This window comes from Somniosus microcephalus, chromosome 2 (genome assembly GCF_052327205.1).
Source record: "Somniosus microcephalus isolate GS21.2 chromosome 2, FLI_Smic_1.0, whole genome shotgun sequence".
NCBI classification, from domain to species: Eukaryota; Metazoa; Chordata; class Chondrichthyes; order Squaliformes; family Somniosidae; genus Somniosus; species Somniosus microcephalus.
In genome coordinates this window covers 158,323,297-158,340,872 of record NC_140988.1, presented here as the reverse complement: position 1 = coordinate 158,340,872, position 17,576 = coordinate 158,323,297, and the positions used below count along the sequence as shown (strand labels likewise).

At 44.2% G+C, this 17,576-nt stretch overlaps 1 protein-coding gene across 1 annotated transcript in view; it reads right to left on the bottom strand.

Annotated features, from left to right (window-relative positions):
- Window positions 1-11,656: 11,656 nt before the first annotated feature.
- The window catches only part of LOC147123064 (stearoyl-CoA desaturase 5-like), a 96,652-nt gene continuing 90,732 nt past the window's right edge, over window positions 11,657-17,576 (bottom strand). The window contains exon 5 of the mRNA XM_085964922.1: window positions 11,657-16,652. Coding sequence (XP_085821048.1) covers window positions 16,462-16,652 — 191 coding nt within the window. The 3' untranslated portion in view covers window positions 11,657-16,461. The remainder of the gene's footprint in view (window positions 16,653-17,576) is intronic.

The window sequence follows — 17,576 nt, the reverse complement described above, 5'->3', positions numbered from 1 at the left end:
CCTCCTGCTGATTATCACCTACTGCCCTCCCTCAACTGATGAATCATGTTGAGCACCACTTGGAAGAAGCACTGAGGGTAGCAAGGGCACAGAATGTACTCTGGGTGGGGGACTTCAATGTCCATTCCCAAGAGTGGCTCGGTAGCACCACTACTGACCAAGCTGGCTGAGTCCCAAAGGACATAGCTGCCAGACTAGGCCTGCGGCAGGTGGTGAGAGAACCATCACAACAACTTGTATTTATATAGCACCTTTAACATAATAAAACATCCCAAGACGCTGCACAGGAGTATTTTAAGACCAAAAATTTGACACCAATCCACATAAGGATAAATTAGGGCAGGTGACCAAAAGCTTGGTCAAAGAGGTAGGTTTTAAGGAGCGTCTTAAAGGAGCAAAGAGAAATAGCGAGGCGGACAGGTTTAGGCAGGGAATCCCAGAGCTTAGGGCCTAGGCAACAGAAGGCATAGCCACCAATGGTTGAGCTATTAAAATCAGGGATCCCCGAGGGCAGAACTAGAGGAGCGCAGATATCTCGGGGGAGGGGGGGGGTGGACCTCGTCCTCACCAATCTACCTGTTGCAGATGTATGACAGCATTGGTAGCAGTGACCACCGCACAGTTCTTGGGGAGACGAAGTCCCGTCTTCACACTGAGGACACCCTCCATCGTGTTGTGTGGCACTACCACCATACTAAATGGGATAGATTCAGTTCAGATCTATCAACTCAAAACTGGGCATCCATGAGGTGCTGTGGGCCATCAGCAGCAGCAGAATTGTATTCCACCATAATCTGTAACCGCATGGCCCGGCATATCCCTCGCTCGACCATTACCATCAAGCCAGGGAACCAACCAAAGAGGAGTGCAGAAGAGCATGCCAGGAGCAGCACCAGGCATACCTAAAAATGAGGTGCCAACCTGGGGAAGCTGCAACACAGGACTACATGCATGCTTATCAGCGGAAGCATCATTCTATAGACAGAGCTAAGTGATCCCACAATCAATGGATCAGATCAATGCTTTGTAGTCCTGCCACATCCAGTCATGAATGGTGGTGGACAATTAAACAACTAACAGGAGGAGGAGGCTCCATGAATATCCCCATCCTCAATGATGGCAGAGCCTAGCATGCGAGTGCCAAAGACAAGGCTGAAGCGTTTGCAGCCATCTTCAGCCAGAAGTGCCAAGTGGATGATCTATCTCTGCCTTCTCCCGAGGTTCCCACCATCACAGAAGCCAGTCTTCAGCTAATTCGATTCACTCCACATGATGTCAAGAAAGGGCTGAGCACCCTGGATACAGCAAAGGCTATGGGCCCTGACAACATCCCGGCTGTCGTGCTGAAGACTTGTACTTCAGAACTAGTCGCGCCTCTAGCCAAGCTATTTCCGTACAGCTACAACACTGGCATCTACCCGACAATGTGGAAAACTGCCCAGGTATGTCCTGTCCACAAAAAGCAGAACAAACCCAATCCAGCCAATTACCACCCCATCAGTCTACTCTCAATCATCATCAGCAAAGTGATGGAAAGTGTCGTCGATAGTGCTATCAAGCAGCACTTATCATCAATAACCTGCTCACCGAAGCTGAGTTTGGATTCTGGCAGAACCACTTGGCTCCAGACCTCATTACAGCCTTGGTCCAAACATGGACAAAAGAGCTAAATTCCAGAGGTGAAGTGGGGATGTTCGCTGATGATTGCACAGTGTTCAGTTCTATTTGCAACAACTCAGACAATGAAGCAGTCCATGCCCGCATGCAGCAAGACCTGGCTGATAAATGGCAAGTAACATTCGCACCACACAAGTGCCAGACAATAACTATCTCCAACAAGCGAGAGTCTAATCACCTCCTCATGACATTCAACGGCAATATCCTCACCGAATCCCCCACCATCAACATTCTGGGGTTACCATTGAACAGAAACTTAACTGGACCAGCCACAAATACTGTGGCTACAAGAGCAAGTCAGAGGCTAGGTATTCTGTGGTGAGTGTCTCACCTCCTGACTCCCAAAGCCTTTCCATCATCTACAAGGCACAAGTCAGGAGTGTGATGGAATACTCTCCACTTGCCTGGATGAGTGTAGCTCCAACAACACTCAAGAAGCTCGACACCATCCAGGACAAAGCAGCCCACTTGATTGGTACCCCATCCACTACCTTAAACATTGACTCCCTCCACCACCGGCACACCATGGCTACAGTGTGTAGCATCTACAAGATGCACTGCAGCAACTTGCCAATGCTTCTTCGACAGCACCTCCCAAACCTGCAACCTCTACCACCTAGAGGGACAAGGGCAGCAGGCAGATAGGAACACCACCTCCAAGCTCGTCTCCAAGTCACACACCATCCTGACTTGGAAATATATCGCTGCTTCTTTATCGTCGTTTGGTCAAAATCCTGGAACTCACTCCCTAACAGCAAGACAGGAGTACCTTCACCACATAAACTGCAGCGGTTCAAGAAGACTGCTCACCACCACCACCTCCAGGGCAATTAGGAATGGGCAATAAATGCTGGGCTTGCCAGCAACGTTCGCATCCCATGAACGAATAAAAATGTATCAGCTTAAGTACCCTTTTTAACAACGTGATAATTGTTTAACTGCCAATTAACCTCTCTTTTTTGCCCAGAAGGTAAATAACTATGTATGGAGTCTCATTCCTTCAGGTTGTGAATTGTTTTGGGAGATTTTAAAAATGCCAAATTCAAATTTTCTTACTTTTCTGTCTCTCTTTTCTCTCTCAATCCAATCTTTCTTTCCCTCTCTTTATTTCTCTTTCTGTACATTGTCGATCCCAAATTGTCATCGCTCCAGCATTGGCGGCCATACATTCAGCTGCCAAGGCCCAAATCTCTGGAATTCCCTACCTAAACCCCTCTCTGCCTCTCCCTCGCTATCGTCCTTTAAGACAACTCCTTAAAACCTACTTCTTTGACCAATCTTTTGGTTGCCTGCCCTAATATCTATGTGGCTCAGTGTCAAATTTTGCTTGATAATGCTCCTGTGAAGTGCCTTGGGATATTTTACTATGTTAAAGGCGCTATATAAATGCAAGCCATTGTTGCTGCTGTTGAATTCACTCCAATTCACCCTCCTTCTCAATCCTTCATAGAACCATGGAAGTTTACGGCACAGAAGGAGGCCATTCGGCGCATCATGTCTGTGCCGGCCGAAAAAGAGCTAATGAGCCTAATCCCACTTTCCGGCTCTTGGTCCGTAGCTCTGTAGGCGCCACCCAAACTGATACTACATTTTGTTTTTTCGAGCCAAGATCCTTTCTCTCTACTGTCTTTATTCCCTCTTTTATTATCAGGGCTACCCCTCCTCCTTTTCCATTCTGCCTGTTTCCTAAAAGTAAACTATCCTAGAATATTTAGTTCTCAACCTTGGTCACTCTGCAACCACGTCTCTGTAATAGCTATTAAATCAAACCCATTTATTTCTATCTGCGCTATTAATTCATCTATTTTGTTGCGAATGCTTCATGCATTCAGATATAGTACCATTAGTTTTAACTTTTTTTCTATTTTTCCCTGATGTCACTTTAGTCACTAATGCCCTATTACCTTTATTAATCTTTCTGTCCCTTCCTGACCCACTCTGCTTATCTTTACCCAGATCACTAATCTGCTCTACAGCCTTGACATTTTTCTTGCTGCTTTTGAATTTACCCTTTCCTGAATCCTCCCAACACCACCCCACCATGATTAGTTTAAAGCCCTATCTATCGCTCTAGTTATTCAATTCGCCAGGACACTGGTTCCAGCCCAGTTTAAGTGGAGCCCGTCCCATCAGAACAGCTCACTCTTTCTCCAGTACTGGTGCCAGTGCCCCATGAATTGAAACCCCTGCCTCCCACGCCACTCTTTGAGCCAAGCATTTAACCTTCTAATCTGTTTGTCCTTATGCCAATTTGCGCGTGGCTCAGGTAACAATCCCGAGGTTATTACCTGTCTATCCTTGTCCTTTTCCATAACTATGCTAAATCTAACTGAATTATGCTCATAACCACCAAAATGCTCTCCCACTGATACCCCTTCCACCCACCCAGCTTCATTCCCTAAACCTATGTCCAGAACTGCCCCTTCTCCATTGGACTTGTTACGTACTGGCTAAAAAATATCTCCTGCATGCATTTTAAGAATTCTGCGCCCTCTATACCTTTTTATACTGATTCTATCCCAGTTAATATTAGGGTAGTTGCAATCCCCTACTATTACTGCCCTATTGTTTTTGCACTTCTCAGAATTTGCCTACATATTTGCTCTTCTATCTCCCTCTGACTGTTTGTGGGTCTATAGTAGATTCCCAGCAGTGTGATTGCCCCTTTTTTGTTCTTCAGTTCAACCCATATAACCTCATTGGATGATCCCTCCTCACAGCTGTAATTGTTTCTTTAACCAATATTAACACCCCCCTCTTTTTATCCCCTTCTCTATCTCGTCTGGAAACCTTGTAACCAGGAATGTTGAGCTGCCATTCCTTGTATACCATTAAGCACTGCCAAATTCCTTTCTAGCCTTTGTTTCCTCTGCCTTCCAAACTCACTTACTAATTTTCTGCCTTCCATTTCCAGCTTTGCTTCTCTCCTTTGAGTCCTAATGCTCCTACAAAGTGCCACCCCAGTGGTTGCAGCATGGCTGGTGGGTGAGTCTGCAGATAGTCTTGCAGGATGACCTCGACCAGCTCAGGGCCTAGAAGGCCCGACTGCACCACCTCAGCATGGGCGGCAGCAGTCTGGGCTGGCTGGCTGACAGGCAACAGCAAGGGCACTGGTGGAGTGGCAGTGGTGAGAGGACGAATGCTGTCAACCTGAGAGAGGACAGCAGGTTTGTGCTCCATGGAGTCACTGCCTCACCCCCGGGCAGTGCCTCAGCAATGCTAGTAATCTGTTGGACAGATTACTGGACTGCTGTGACACCCTGCAAGCCCCCTTCAATACTGGTAAATCTACTTCTTCTTAGGCAGTCCCTCGGAACCGAGGATGACTTTCTTCCCCTCGGAACTAAGGATGGCTTACTTCCACATTAAAAATGAGCTCGCATGTGACTGATTAGTCCAATGCGGGACCTACAGGCTCTGTCACAGGTGGGGCAGACGGTGGTTGAAGGGGCGGGCGGGTGGGTGGGGTGCTTGGGTTGACTTGCGCTGCCTGCGCTTGGCTTCCGCTTGCTCCCGACGAAGAGACTTGGTGTTCGGCGCCTTCCCGGACGCTTCTCCTGGCAAATGCAGCCACAATGGCAGCAGTCTGAGCCAGCATGAGAGCAGTCTCAGCTTAAATGCAGAAGTCTGAGCTTCCACTGCAGACATTGGCTGGCTTGTGTTTGTGCTACAATGGAAGCTGAGACATTGGCCATCATAGTTGGGTCCACAAGTGCTCTAATGGACTTGCCCATCACTTCCACCCTGGAAATCACGGGTTCCAAGCTCTGCGCAAAGTCCTGTGCAAGGTTGGTGCTGAACTCCTTTATGCTCCTTCAGTGACAATAGGCTCTCTGGCAGGCCTGCCAATGCACCAAGCATTTTTGTGTGCATGCCCATCACCCTTCTGTAGGCCGGCCCATCGAAGCCCTCATCTGAGTACTCTGGCTCAGAACTCGTGTGTGACCTCGCCCGCCGAGGAGCTGGCACCTGTGCTACCCTTGCCCCCTGCCCTGGCTGCAGGGTGCTCATGCCCAGTGACTCACCACGTGCAGATCCTGCCTCTACCACCTGCTAACGTACGCGCAGTGCCAGTATCTGAGCTATGCCTGCGAGTGTGAGATCGAGTGACGGTGTCTCCTCTTCTCCATCACTCTGCTCTTGCTCTTCCTGCACTGGCTGGGCTGGTGGTAGTTCTTGGGTATCCGAAAGGAGAAAGGAACAAGGGTAGGGTTGTGGTGAGAGGAGGAGGGAAAGCAAAATGTACATCCTTACACCATCAGCAGCTTGTAAATGAGAAGAGATTGTGGGATGAGGGGGATGTAGGATGTGAAAAGGAAGATTAGATATGAACATACTGTCATCTTTAATGGTTTCAGCCTCGCTGCTCGCCACTGTCTCCTCCACCTGGCTAAGGAAATGCAGGCTTGCCCATCCCCCGCCCATTAGCTACTGCTGTCTGCGCTTATGAGCCACCTTGTCTTGCAAGAGAAAGGGAAGTGTGTCAGTGAGTGTGGTGCAATGTGTTTGGGTGATTGAATAGCTGGCAGTGAGTGCAAGGTATGAGATGTGGGTGTGAGGCTTGCAGCAGTGGGAAGTGTGTGAGGGTGAGGTGAAGCTATGAATGTGAGGTATGAGTCGTGATTGATAGAGATTGTCAGTAGATGAGTGACGGGGATGTGGTGAATTGAGCAGTGCGTGAGGCTAGTGGTGCAGTTGGTGGGAAATGGCATTTGAAGATGCATTCATTGACCTTGACCACTCGTGTGAGGTCATTAAATTTCTATCGGCACTACATCCAGGTCCTCGGGCTTGACTGCTGGCAAATGACCAAGTTGGCTATCTGCTCCCAATGCCTTCACTGTCTGTCTGGAAGGCCTCCTGGCCCCCTGCACGTAGAGGACCTGTCTCCTCCTTTCCACCCCCTGCACTAAGGCCTCTAATGCTGTGTTCGAGAACCTTGGTGCTCTTTCTCTGGCCTGCTGAGCCATTATTCAGTGACACTTGCCTCCACAACCAGTTCCAGCAGCTGCTGCAGGTAGAATGCACCTTCCCATTAAGAGGTGTAGACTGCCTTTAAAAAGTGCAGGCTAGCTTTAATTGGAGCTAGCCTCACACAAAGTTGGGCCCCCTTCTGAGTGTTCAGCCACTCAGCAGCGTGTTCAGTACTGGGCTGAATGCTGCAATCATTAATTAGCAGGCAGCACAAAGGTTGCATTCCTTTCAACTGGCGTGGGCTAATCGCCCATCGTGATCCCCACAGCCTTTTTCGTGTCCAGTCCAATTTTTAACCCAAAGCATACAAGAATGCAAAAAATAGCACAGATCCTGGTGAATAGGTGAGATACAAAGAACAGCAAAGGGTCACAAAATAGATAGTAAGAGCTGCAAAAAGTGAGTGTGAAAAGAAACTTGCAAGGGATATCAAAATCAACACAAAAAACTTTTACAATTACATTAGGAAAAAGGGGGTGATTAAGAGCAATGTGGGCCCCTTAAGAACTGAAAATTGTGATATAAATGAAAATAAGGAAATGGTGGACATGTTAAATAATTACTTTGCCTAAGTATTTACAGTAGAGGACATCCCAAGGAAACTAATATTGAATCGGGGATGGGGACACCACAATTAACGTAAGCAAATTAACAGTAATGAAGAAAATAATAGCACTAAGGAGTGACAAATCCCCAGGACCAGATGGTTTCCACCCCAGGGTTTTAAAGGAAGTAGATGAGAACATTGCAGATGCCCTAACTATGATCTTCCAAAGTTCTCTCGATTCAGGAACCATTCACTTAGATGGGAAAATTGCACATGTCACTTTGCTATTTAAAAAAAAATGAGGGTGGGAAACCAGGGAACAATAGACCAGTTAGCCTAACATCTGTTGTCAGGAACTTACTAGAGCCTATAAGGATGGAGTGACTGAACACCTTGAACATTTTCAGCTGATCCAGGAGAGGCACTATGGATTTGTAAAGGGTAGGTCGTGCCTGACGAATCTGATCAAATTTTTGAAGAGGTGACTAAATTAGTGTACAAGCGAATGTATATGGACTTACAGAAGGCATTTGATAGAGTCCCTCATAAAAGACTGTTAGCTAAAGTTGAAGCTCGTGGAAATGAGGGCAAATTATTGACCTGGTTAGAAGATTGGCTGAGCAGCAGGAAACAGGCAGTAGGAATAATGGGAAGGTACTCTAATTGGCAGGATGTGGCTAGTGGTGTCCCACAGGGATCTGTGTTGAGGCCTCAACTATTCATTGTATTTATTAACGATTTAGACGATGGGATAGAGAGCCATATATCCAAGTTTGCCGATGACACAAAAATAGGTGGTATTGTAAGCAGTGTAACTGGTACCATAAAATTACAAAGATATATCAATAGATTAAGTGAATGGGCAAAAACTGGCAAATGGGTTTCAATATAGGCAAGTGTGAGGTCATCCACTTTGAACCTAAAAAGGATAGATCAGAGTACTTTCTAAATGGTGAAAACCTAGAAGCAGTGGAGGTCCAAAGAGACTTGGGCGCCCATGTACATAGATCATTAAAATGTAATGGACAGGTACAAAACTAATCAAAAAGGCTAATGGAATCCTGGTCTTTATATCTAGAGGACTAGAATACAAGGGGGTAGAAGTTATGCTGCAGCTATAAATAGCCCTGGTTAGGCCGCACCTGGAGTATTGTGAGCAATTCTGGGCACCACACCTTAGGAAAGATATATTGGCCTTGGAGGGAGTGCAGCGTAGGTTTACCAGAATGATACCTGGACTTCAAGGGTTAAATTACGAGGCGAGATTACACAAATTAGGGTTGTATTCCCTGGAATTTAGAAGATTAAGGGGTGATTTGATCAAAGTTTTCAAGATATTAAGGGGCACTGATGGGGTAGATAGAGAGAAACTATTTCCACTGGTTGGGGAATGTAGGGGACATAGCCTAAAAATTAGAGCCAGGTCTTTCAGGAGTAAAGTTAAACAGTGCTACACGCAAAGGGTGGTAGAAGTTTGGAACTCTCTTATGCAAATGGCAGTTGACGCTGGGTCAATTGTTAATTTTAAATCTGATTGATTGGTTAACAAAAATCTAAGGTATTAAGGATATGGGGCAAAGGTGGGTATATGGAGTTAGGTCACAGATCAGCCATGATCTCATTGAATGGCAGAGCTGGCTTGAGGGGCAAAATGGCCTACTCCTGTTCCTATGTTCTTTTGAAATGATTTATCTTGTTCATATACATGATTTACCCAAGAAATGAGGAAAACAATTTAATCCAAAGAATGAGTATTGCACCCAAAGCCAAGTGACCTACTTTTGCATTGTGTAAGATTCGATTCTATAGTGAAACTCCTCCTGGAATTATAACATTTAATCTCCTGAAGGGCTGCTGATTGTGGTCTGACTCAATAAAATATTGTCACGGCATACATGAGTCGTAAAGGAGAAGCGTAATTTGGAAAATATCAGGTGGACATTGTAATATTTTTAAAGAGCGCAGATTAATATGCACGATTCAGTGTTAATGGATGATGCAGCTTTTCTCCTGAAAGATATATTGACAGGCTCTTTACTGCCCAGGGTCAGCTTCAGAATGGGATGTTTTATGGAGAACATCATCAGTTAGCAGTTTGCCCATACCTATACTCATATATTAAAAACACAGGCACCCTGAAAAGTGTGGTCACCTTACTTTTGAAACTGCTGAATTTGGATACATTTTAATGTTGCAAAACTAAAAACAGTGAATGAAGGGTAAAGATTTCCTCTGCACACTAGGCAGAGATCCCATCCACTTTTCACTTTCCTTGGCAAGGAGATGCCTGGTGTCTACTCAGTGGATTATCTGGTCATTTATCTCATTGCTGTTTGTGGGACCTTGCTGGGTGCAAATTGGCTGCCACGGACAAAAGAACGTTATGACAAATGCATTAAGTCTTCCTACGCTAATATCACAAATAATAATCTTCAGGCTGTAAACTCCTCTTCTTCTTAGGCAGTCCCTCAGAACCGAGGATGACTTGCTTCCACATTAAAAATGAGTTCGCAAGTGACTAATGAGTCCAATGTGGGACCAGACGGTGGTTGAAGGGGCGGGTGGGTGGGGTGCTTGGGTTGACATGCGCTGCCTGTGCTTGGCTTCCGCTTGCTCCCGGCAAAGAGACTCGAGGTGTTCGGCGCCTTCCCGGATGCTTCTCCTCCACTTTGTGTGGTCTTGGGCCAGGGATTCCCAGGTGTCGGTGGGGATGTTGCACTTTTTCAAGAAGGTTTTGAGTAAACTCTACTAGAGTTAATCGAGGGGTTCCAGCTGTTTCCTGGCAGTGATGTGGAGATACTTTCACGTCATCCACGGTCTTGTACCGAGTATTGATCTGCAGGGACTTAACGTAGGGAGGAGTCACTCAGAGCTACTCCTGTTTGCCTCCAAGGGGCCAGTCATAAAGAGGTATTGACAAAGGAATGGGAACAGGTTACCTGCATTCTGTCAGCCATGATTAGAGAGTTAATCCACTAGAGGGGTGAACTTTGAGTTCAATGATCTTTTCCCATCCCTAACTTTCCTTATTAGCATCATACAGCATGAGAATCCGACAATCTCTCTGCTGGGCCCCCTCCTTCTCACAATGGAGCAACCAACAATAGACTATTACTAATCCCTGCAAGGCTCGGCTCAGCTCTGTATTTCTTGCATGACATCCAGTTCCAAATAAGACAATAGAAACAGAAAATGCTGGAAATACTCGGGTCAGGCAGCATCTAGGGAGAGAGAAACAGAATCGATGTGAGGGAGACATAGAAACAGGGAGAATGGAATAGAGTCCTTACAGGAAGTGGGGTGGGAGGAATTGTAGTCCAGGTAGTGCTGGGCTTATAGTGGATGTTTGTTGATAGCTATCCCCAGAAATAGTAACAGAGAAGTCGAGGACAGGAAGGGAAGAGTCGGAGATGGACCATGTGAAGGTGAGGGGTGTAAATTGGAAACGAAGTGAATTAAATTTTCTACTTCAAGACGAGCAGGAAACGGCATGCTGCTGCCTGACCTGCTGAGTATTTCCAGCATTTTCTGTTTCTATTTCGGATTTCCAGCATCCATAGTATTTTGCTTTTGTAAACATCTGTCTCTTCCCTTCCTCGACTTCTGTTACCGTTTTAGAGATTTGCACAGTAACTTTTAAAGCATTGATTTTGTACTATTGTACATCGCTTTCCTTGATATTGTGACATCTTTTGCATGCTTTGTCTCCAGCTTGTGACTTGCAATAAGCACAAAGAGCACTTGATGCTAACTTCTATGACATTTGAAACCATAATATATCGTGCTGATATTCTAAGTACCTTAGGGAAAACAATGTATACGTTTAATCTACTCACCAGCGTATTCTTCTGTGGTGGCCACTCCCCCCACTTTATTACGCACACAACTACACATACCATCAAAACAATGCGAGAAGGCACTAGTTTGTTCAGAGCACGGCAATACGGAGTCTTCCATTTCCACTTGAGCTGTTATTCCTCTATTACAAGAAAGTAGAGCGGCTGCTGCCTCCATCACTCATTGGGTAAATACCCTACCTAGACCAGACTGGAATGCCCCAGGGTTATTCCCCAGCCTGTGGAGTTGGCTCTTTCAGCTGGGGCAGTAGAAGGGTTGCTACATTTGGCCTCAGCACCATGGGTTAGGCAGGATTCTCACCAATGATCATTGTCCAGAGTTCGCTGCTGGACAGTACAGGTATGTGGACAGCAACTTGGCTTTGATGTCCTCCACACTCAAATAACCTCAATGTTAGTACACATTGTTCCAGCTCAGGCGTGAAGAATAGCTGCTTCCATGAGGTACAGGAAGGCTGTTATTGTCCGTGGAGCCGAACTCCAGCAACAGGCCGCGCTTCCAGGACTCGAGGAAAGAATTTGAGTAAAGCGAACCTCTTTATTACAATGGCCACAAAGTAAGTTGACACAATTACAAGTAACACAAATGTCAGAGACAAGACAAACTTAGCAGCATTTATTTTAAACTGTTTCAAACTCTACATTTAAGTCAATGAGGGAGCATTGAACTCCATAATATGCAAACAATATTTGCTTCAATAAATGGGTCAACAGGATAGACAGGTTTTTTCCCATTACATTTCATTCCTATTTTCATGGGTCAAATTCCAAATCTCTCCAAAAAAAAAATTAGGTTGCCTTAAGTGCACTAGTGTCTTCCATGAGCTTTGTGAGCCTAATGCAGTGATTATGGTGATGAATAAATACGCAAATACAGGATCTGGTATTCTGCGCAGTCATACGAGAAGGCTACTTCTGATTTTACTAGCAGCTTGGACAGGTTATTGCGCCAAAGAGACAACACCACAGGATTCAGCTCAGGTAAGGCAGGTTCAGCAGCACTCTCAAGACTACAGGTACTTTGGGGGGGGGGGGGGGGGTGCGCGGAGGAGGTTAGTAGGCAATTCAGCAAAATTCTGTAATAAGTAGCTGGGAATCATTTTCAAGCTGGTTCTATATTTAACATGGGCTTGACTTTGTTTTACAGAAAATCTAAAAAGGTTACTGTGTCTGTGGTACTTGGCAGATTTGTGGGCTTTTCTTCACCATCTGGGAATCAGAAGAGATAATACTTAACAACTGATGTAGATACACTAACTCATTCTAACTAGATAAATCAAACCAGACACTGGCATGGAATGGAAATAACAACAGAAAATGCTGGAAAAACTCAGCAAGTCAGGCAACATCCGTGGAGAGAAATTTGAGTTGACGTTTCGGGTTTGACCCTTCTTCATGGAATGATTTGCTAAATTACTTTATAATTAAATTAGTGCATATATATCCCATCAGGTGGAGTACAGCAGTGCATCTTGAGCAACTCCACACCCTACTCAGGGTGCACAATTGTTTTCATCTTTGCCTCTTCTCAGTTATTTTGGCAAATGGTGTTTAGTGGGAAATACATTGAAAATATTAATGCTCCAAGGATCCCCAGCATGTGTGGGCTTAGAGCAGAGATCTAACATTTGGAGCATTCCTCAAGGTTAAATAGATTGGTCTCCTTACAGAATTAATTATGCAAAGCACAATTATTTATAGATGATACACTTTTAATCATCTATTGGCTGCTGTAAACTAGGGTTGGGTACGAGCCCATGGAATGAGTTTGTATGAGACTCTTGTCCAAATGCATGTGGCACATTACTCATGAGGACAGTACCCTCATTTATAAGCAAAATCAAACCAACACCACAAAATTCAAACATGTTCACAGTTCATTTAGTAAATACTGCAAATGAAGACGATGCTATAGTATCTACATTTCTCAGATTGTACAGTACAATTCAGCATTAGTTGCCAAGTTAATTTTGCAGAAATACATATGAAAGAAAACTTGCATTAAAAAAAAAATCCTTTCCACAATTCACTATCGCACATACTATTATCACACCTACTATCTCCAGATGGGAGGGATGGTCTAGGATATAGAGTACTCTGCAATTGGTGTTATTTGTCAACTATGTATATCACCTCCAGCTGGAATAAACTCTTCACCATATATACTTCCTACTATCAAGACAACAGCAGGTACTGAGATATACTACTCCATGACTGCAATTACTGGTTACCACATTTACTAACACCCACCAAGACAGCAGGTTGGCCTAGTCACGTGCCAGGATTGCTATACTACCAGAAAGATGATGGCAGGGTTCAAGTCCATTTTTAGTGTTCTCACCAAACTCACTTAACTAAGCCAAGTGAGTTTAATAGCATGCAGCTCTAAGAACTTTCTGTTGGGAGTTAAGTGCTCAACCACACTCATTGCAAAACCAGCAAAAAAAAAGTATGTGGTGCTTCAAGGACGCAGGATACCAACAAAATATATCTGAAAATACTATGTCAATCCAAAATGTCTGATATGCTGAGGATGGCCAGAGATGGTGAAGACAAAAGTTGTTGATATTAGTGTTCAATGAAACAATAAACATATCAGACTTTAAATAAAGGAAATGTTGGTGTCCCATAGCTGAAAGGTGGACAGAAGTGGCTGACTGACAAGGCATTTGAATAGTTTACAGAGAATTTGCTGCTGGAAACATATATTCATGTGTTAACCTTGTTAGTGAATACTGTGGGCTATTTGGCCATGGGAGCATCACAGTGGAGGCCAATCCTATCTTCACCAGATGACCACTTATTTGCACTTTCAACAGGGGTTTCAGGCTAGCAATTGGGAGCGGGAACCCTGGGCTGATTTTCTCCTCCCTAATGCAGAGGCACTGAGCTCAACTGGAGCCCTCTTACCGCACTCACTTTGGTTGAGATCAGCTAACTCAGTATAGACTGGAATTCAGACCTGGGACTCTTCTGGTATGGTTCAGCTACTCACTGGATAAACTCACTGAGCCACTGGCGTAAGCAGCATCTATTCAAATTATTTTCTACCCCCTTTCCCAGGTCAGGTACCAACTGGAGCTGAAAGGGAAAGCAGGAGACTTGCTACATCTGTCTACATGCTGTTCTTGTATTGGCCACTAGGGTGTGCACAAGAATGGCCCAGCAAGCACTCTCCCACTATTCCCATGGGAAGGCGTTTGCTCTCCACTGGGTAGGCAGGTTATTTAGTCGTGTCAAGGTTACTGGTGCTGACCCACACAGGTCACCTTTTGATTAATCGGTCATCATGCAATATTACCTGTTAAACATTACATGTACTTGACATGCTAATTTTAATCTTTTTAAAATTTGTTTCATTTCATAAGTGTTTGTTAAATTTGAGTTGGTGAACTTTTTCTCTACTCATTAGTAATGTAATTTTATTTTTAATTTATTGAACTGTGGCCAAATTCATAAGGAATTGCAAGGTCAGACTTTGGTTTATTCAGATAGCAACAGAAAATATTCTGTGTAATCTCCTGTTTTTTTGTTAATAAAGTACACAATAGAAAACAGTAGATAGACCACTTAACCCATAAATTAGGCCATTTAACCCACGAACAAGGAAGATCTGATTGTCCGCAAGTAATACTGTCACAATATAAAGGACAAATGGGTTATAGAAGGTCTTCTAATAGAATGAACTCATAATCTTGCTATTATGATATGGTGCACTGTTTCTATTACAGGGAAAGGATGTAAACTTGTTTTACAGTTGTTATTTTTATACTCAATTAAATAGTTTAATGCTTTTGTAAGATCACCAAAAAGATAGCGATGGACGGTGACTGAGTTGCTGTGACATCATAAAGAGTTACTGCATGACTTATTGCACATTATCACATGCTCGTGTCCCTTGCATCTCCTCCTCCCTCTCTCCATTGCCCACTTTCTCTTACACACACATAGTATGAATAGCAGCCATCTCATATCTCATTGGTAACAAAACAGCAGCAATTTCCTTTCAAGAGTTTTAACAGTAGAGGCACAAGTTGAGTTGAGATAATCATTTGCACCAATGAAAGATTGCCCAGAACAAACAGGCAACAGTGACATAAGTGTTTTGTCGTATGTGGACATATCACCTCCCTAGAGAGTTTTCTGTGTTTCTGAAATTAATATCCAGCACACCCAGACTGCTGATGCCCCTCAAGGATTATGTAACAATTTTGATTTTCAATTTTCACATCTAATACATAATTGCTCCCAACCATACCCAAGTAAATAAAATATCATTTTAATAAGCAAGGTATAGAGCAGCCAAAAGGTTAGAAGACTTTAGTTTAATTAGGAAACATTCTACTAAGAACCTAATCTTAGTTTTTTTCAATATTTCTCATATCCTGCAGTTTGTATCCTGCATTTTTTCCTTGCCAGTGAGAAAAGTAGTCTTCTGCTGACCCTGATTCATATGTCCATACATGCATGAGGCCCACTTCTGTATTGAAAACCTAATCCCTCATCAAACACGAGGTTTACATTTGTCAATATAAACATGAAATGTAAATCATATTTATATTACATGTTTTGGTCTCAAAAAAGATTAATAGCTATCAGTACCTTCCCTAAACACAATATGTGCCACATCAAATGAACCTTATAAAAGATTCCTTTTTTTCCCCCTCTAACAATTCTCCTTTGTCACCAGAGGCATCCAAGCAGCACAGCAATTTTCCATTCCATCACCACACCAGAATTATTAAAACTGTTTTGTTTCAAATTAGACAAAGATTCTTAATAACCATTTACACATACAGACATCAAAGTTTCAAGACCCTTCACTTTCCCCTCAGTAACTACTTTCTATTACAAAGTTGACATGGGTTTGAATAAACAAACTATATGAAATATCAACATCACTGGCATTAACATTAAAACAAAATCGATGTAGCTTAACCCTTTCAAGCCCACGACACAACTTATTTTGTTGCAAGACTACTACTTCAGCTTTCTAGAGTGGGAATCATTTCACAAGCCTGTTTCACGAATCCATTATATTGACTACTTCTAACTAAATCTAAAGTCTCCTGAGGTCAATGCAAACTTGATTGATATACAGTGTCCCCTTTAGACATTGCAGGACAGTATGGGACATTTGCTGTCACTTATTACATCAGACCACTACTGGCAGACTAAGTAGGCCTGTTTGCAGTCTGTAAAATATAGTCAGCGCGCTCAAGGATGTCTTTGACCTGCATGGGCTGGAAAGAGTTAAACAGAAAAAAATAAAACTGCAATAAAGCTAGATGCATTGTTGTTGTCACAAGCTTGGAATGCAATGACTATATTTCCAAGTTAAAATATCAGCAAATTTAAATGAGTGAAATCTTCGTATGGAATTTTGAGACTTTCTTCGTGTTCCTTTTAAGTACTCCCGTCCCCAGTCCTCAATTTGCGCGCTTCAATCATCTGCTTAGAGGCTCGCTTTCGGTCACTTGCCAGGCCAAGCCAACACATGAAATCAATAAAGCATGTTGTTGGGTTCAGCCGGAGGCCAAACTCGCTTGTTGAGTAGTCGAATGGAAATGTGTGATGATAGTTGTGGAATCCTTCTCCTGTAAAAAAAAAATGCAGCAAGATTATTATTCATCCAAAATATTCCCTGTAACTGCATTTAGGGCTGTCGCAAGGACCAGCATGGTATTTGACTTGGGTATCACTGTCTATCAGGCTATATTATTCCCCCTCATCCCACTTCCTCTTTCCAGCAGCCATCAGTGCATTTTCTTTAAGTCTTTTTCAATCAGAGTTGAACAGAGTTTCAGTTTCTGTAATTATTAGAAGCACAGAATGGTTACAGCACAGGAGGCCCGTTGAGCCCGTGCCGGTGAAACCAGTTTCGTGCATGCAGTCAGGGTAAAATATGTACAGCCAGCACTTTTTAAAAATTCATTCATGGGATGTGGGCGTCGCTGGAAAGGCCAGCATTTATTGCCCATCCCTAATTGCCCTCGAGAAGGTGGTGGTAAGCCATCTTCTTGAACTGCTGCAGTCCCTGTGGTGAGGGTACTTTCACAGTGCTGTTAGGGAGGGAGTATATGCTTCTTTCATTGTCCTCACAATCGCTCCCCTCTTCTCCTGAAAGTGCTGGCGTACCACGACACCACTAGCTTCTTACCCAAGTGGCCACGCATGAGCCTAGACAGCGAGAGATTCCCGCTATTCAACAAGAAGCTTGAAAACAGCATGGGGTTCTTTCCTCACCATTCATTTGCCAGCAGTCAAGAGCACTGATTGCCTGGTGATTCCAGCTCCGCCCCCCCCCCCGCCCCTATCCCAGAGCCAAGGGCAGTACTTCACCACCCCCCCCGCCCCGCCCCTATCCCAGAGCCAAGGGCAGTACCTCACCTGCTGCCCACCTGAGAACAGCCGATGAACCACAGACCAGGGATAAAACCTGGGAGCTTCTGATGAGTAAGGACAGTCAGTGTCCCAATGGGCAGATCACAGTAATGTTTAAATGCTGCCCTTTCCTGGAC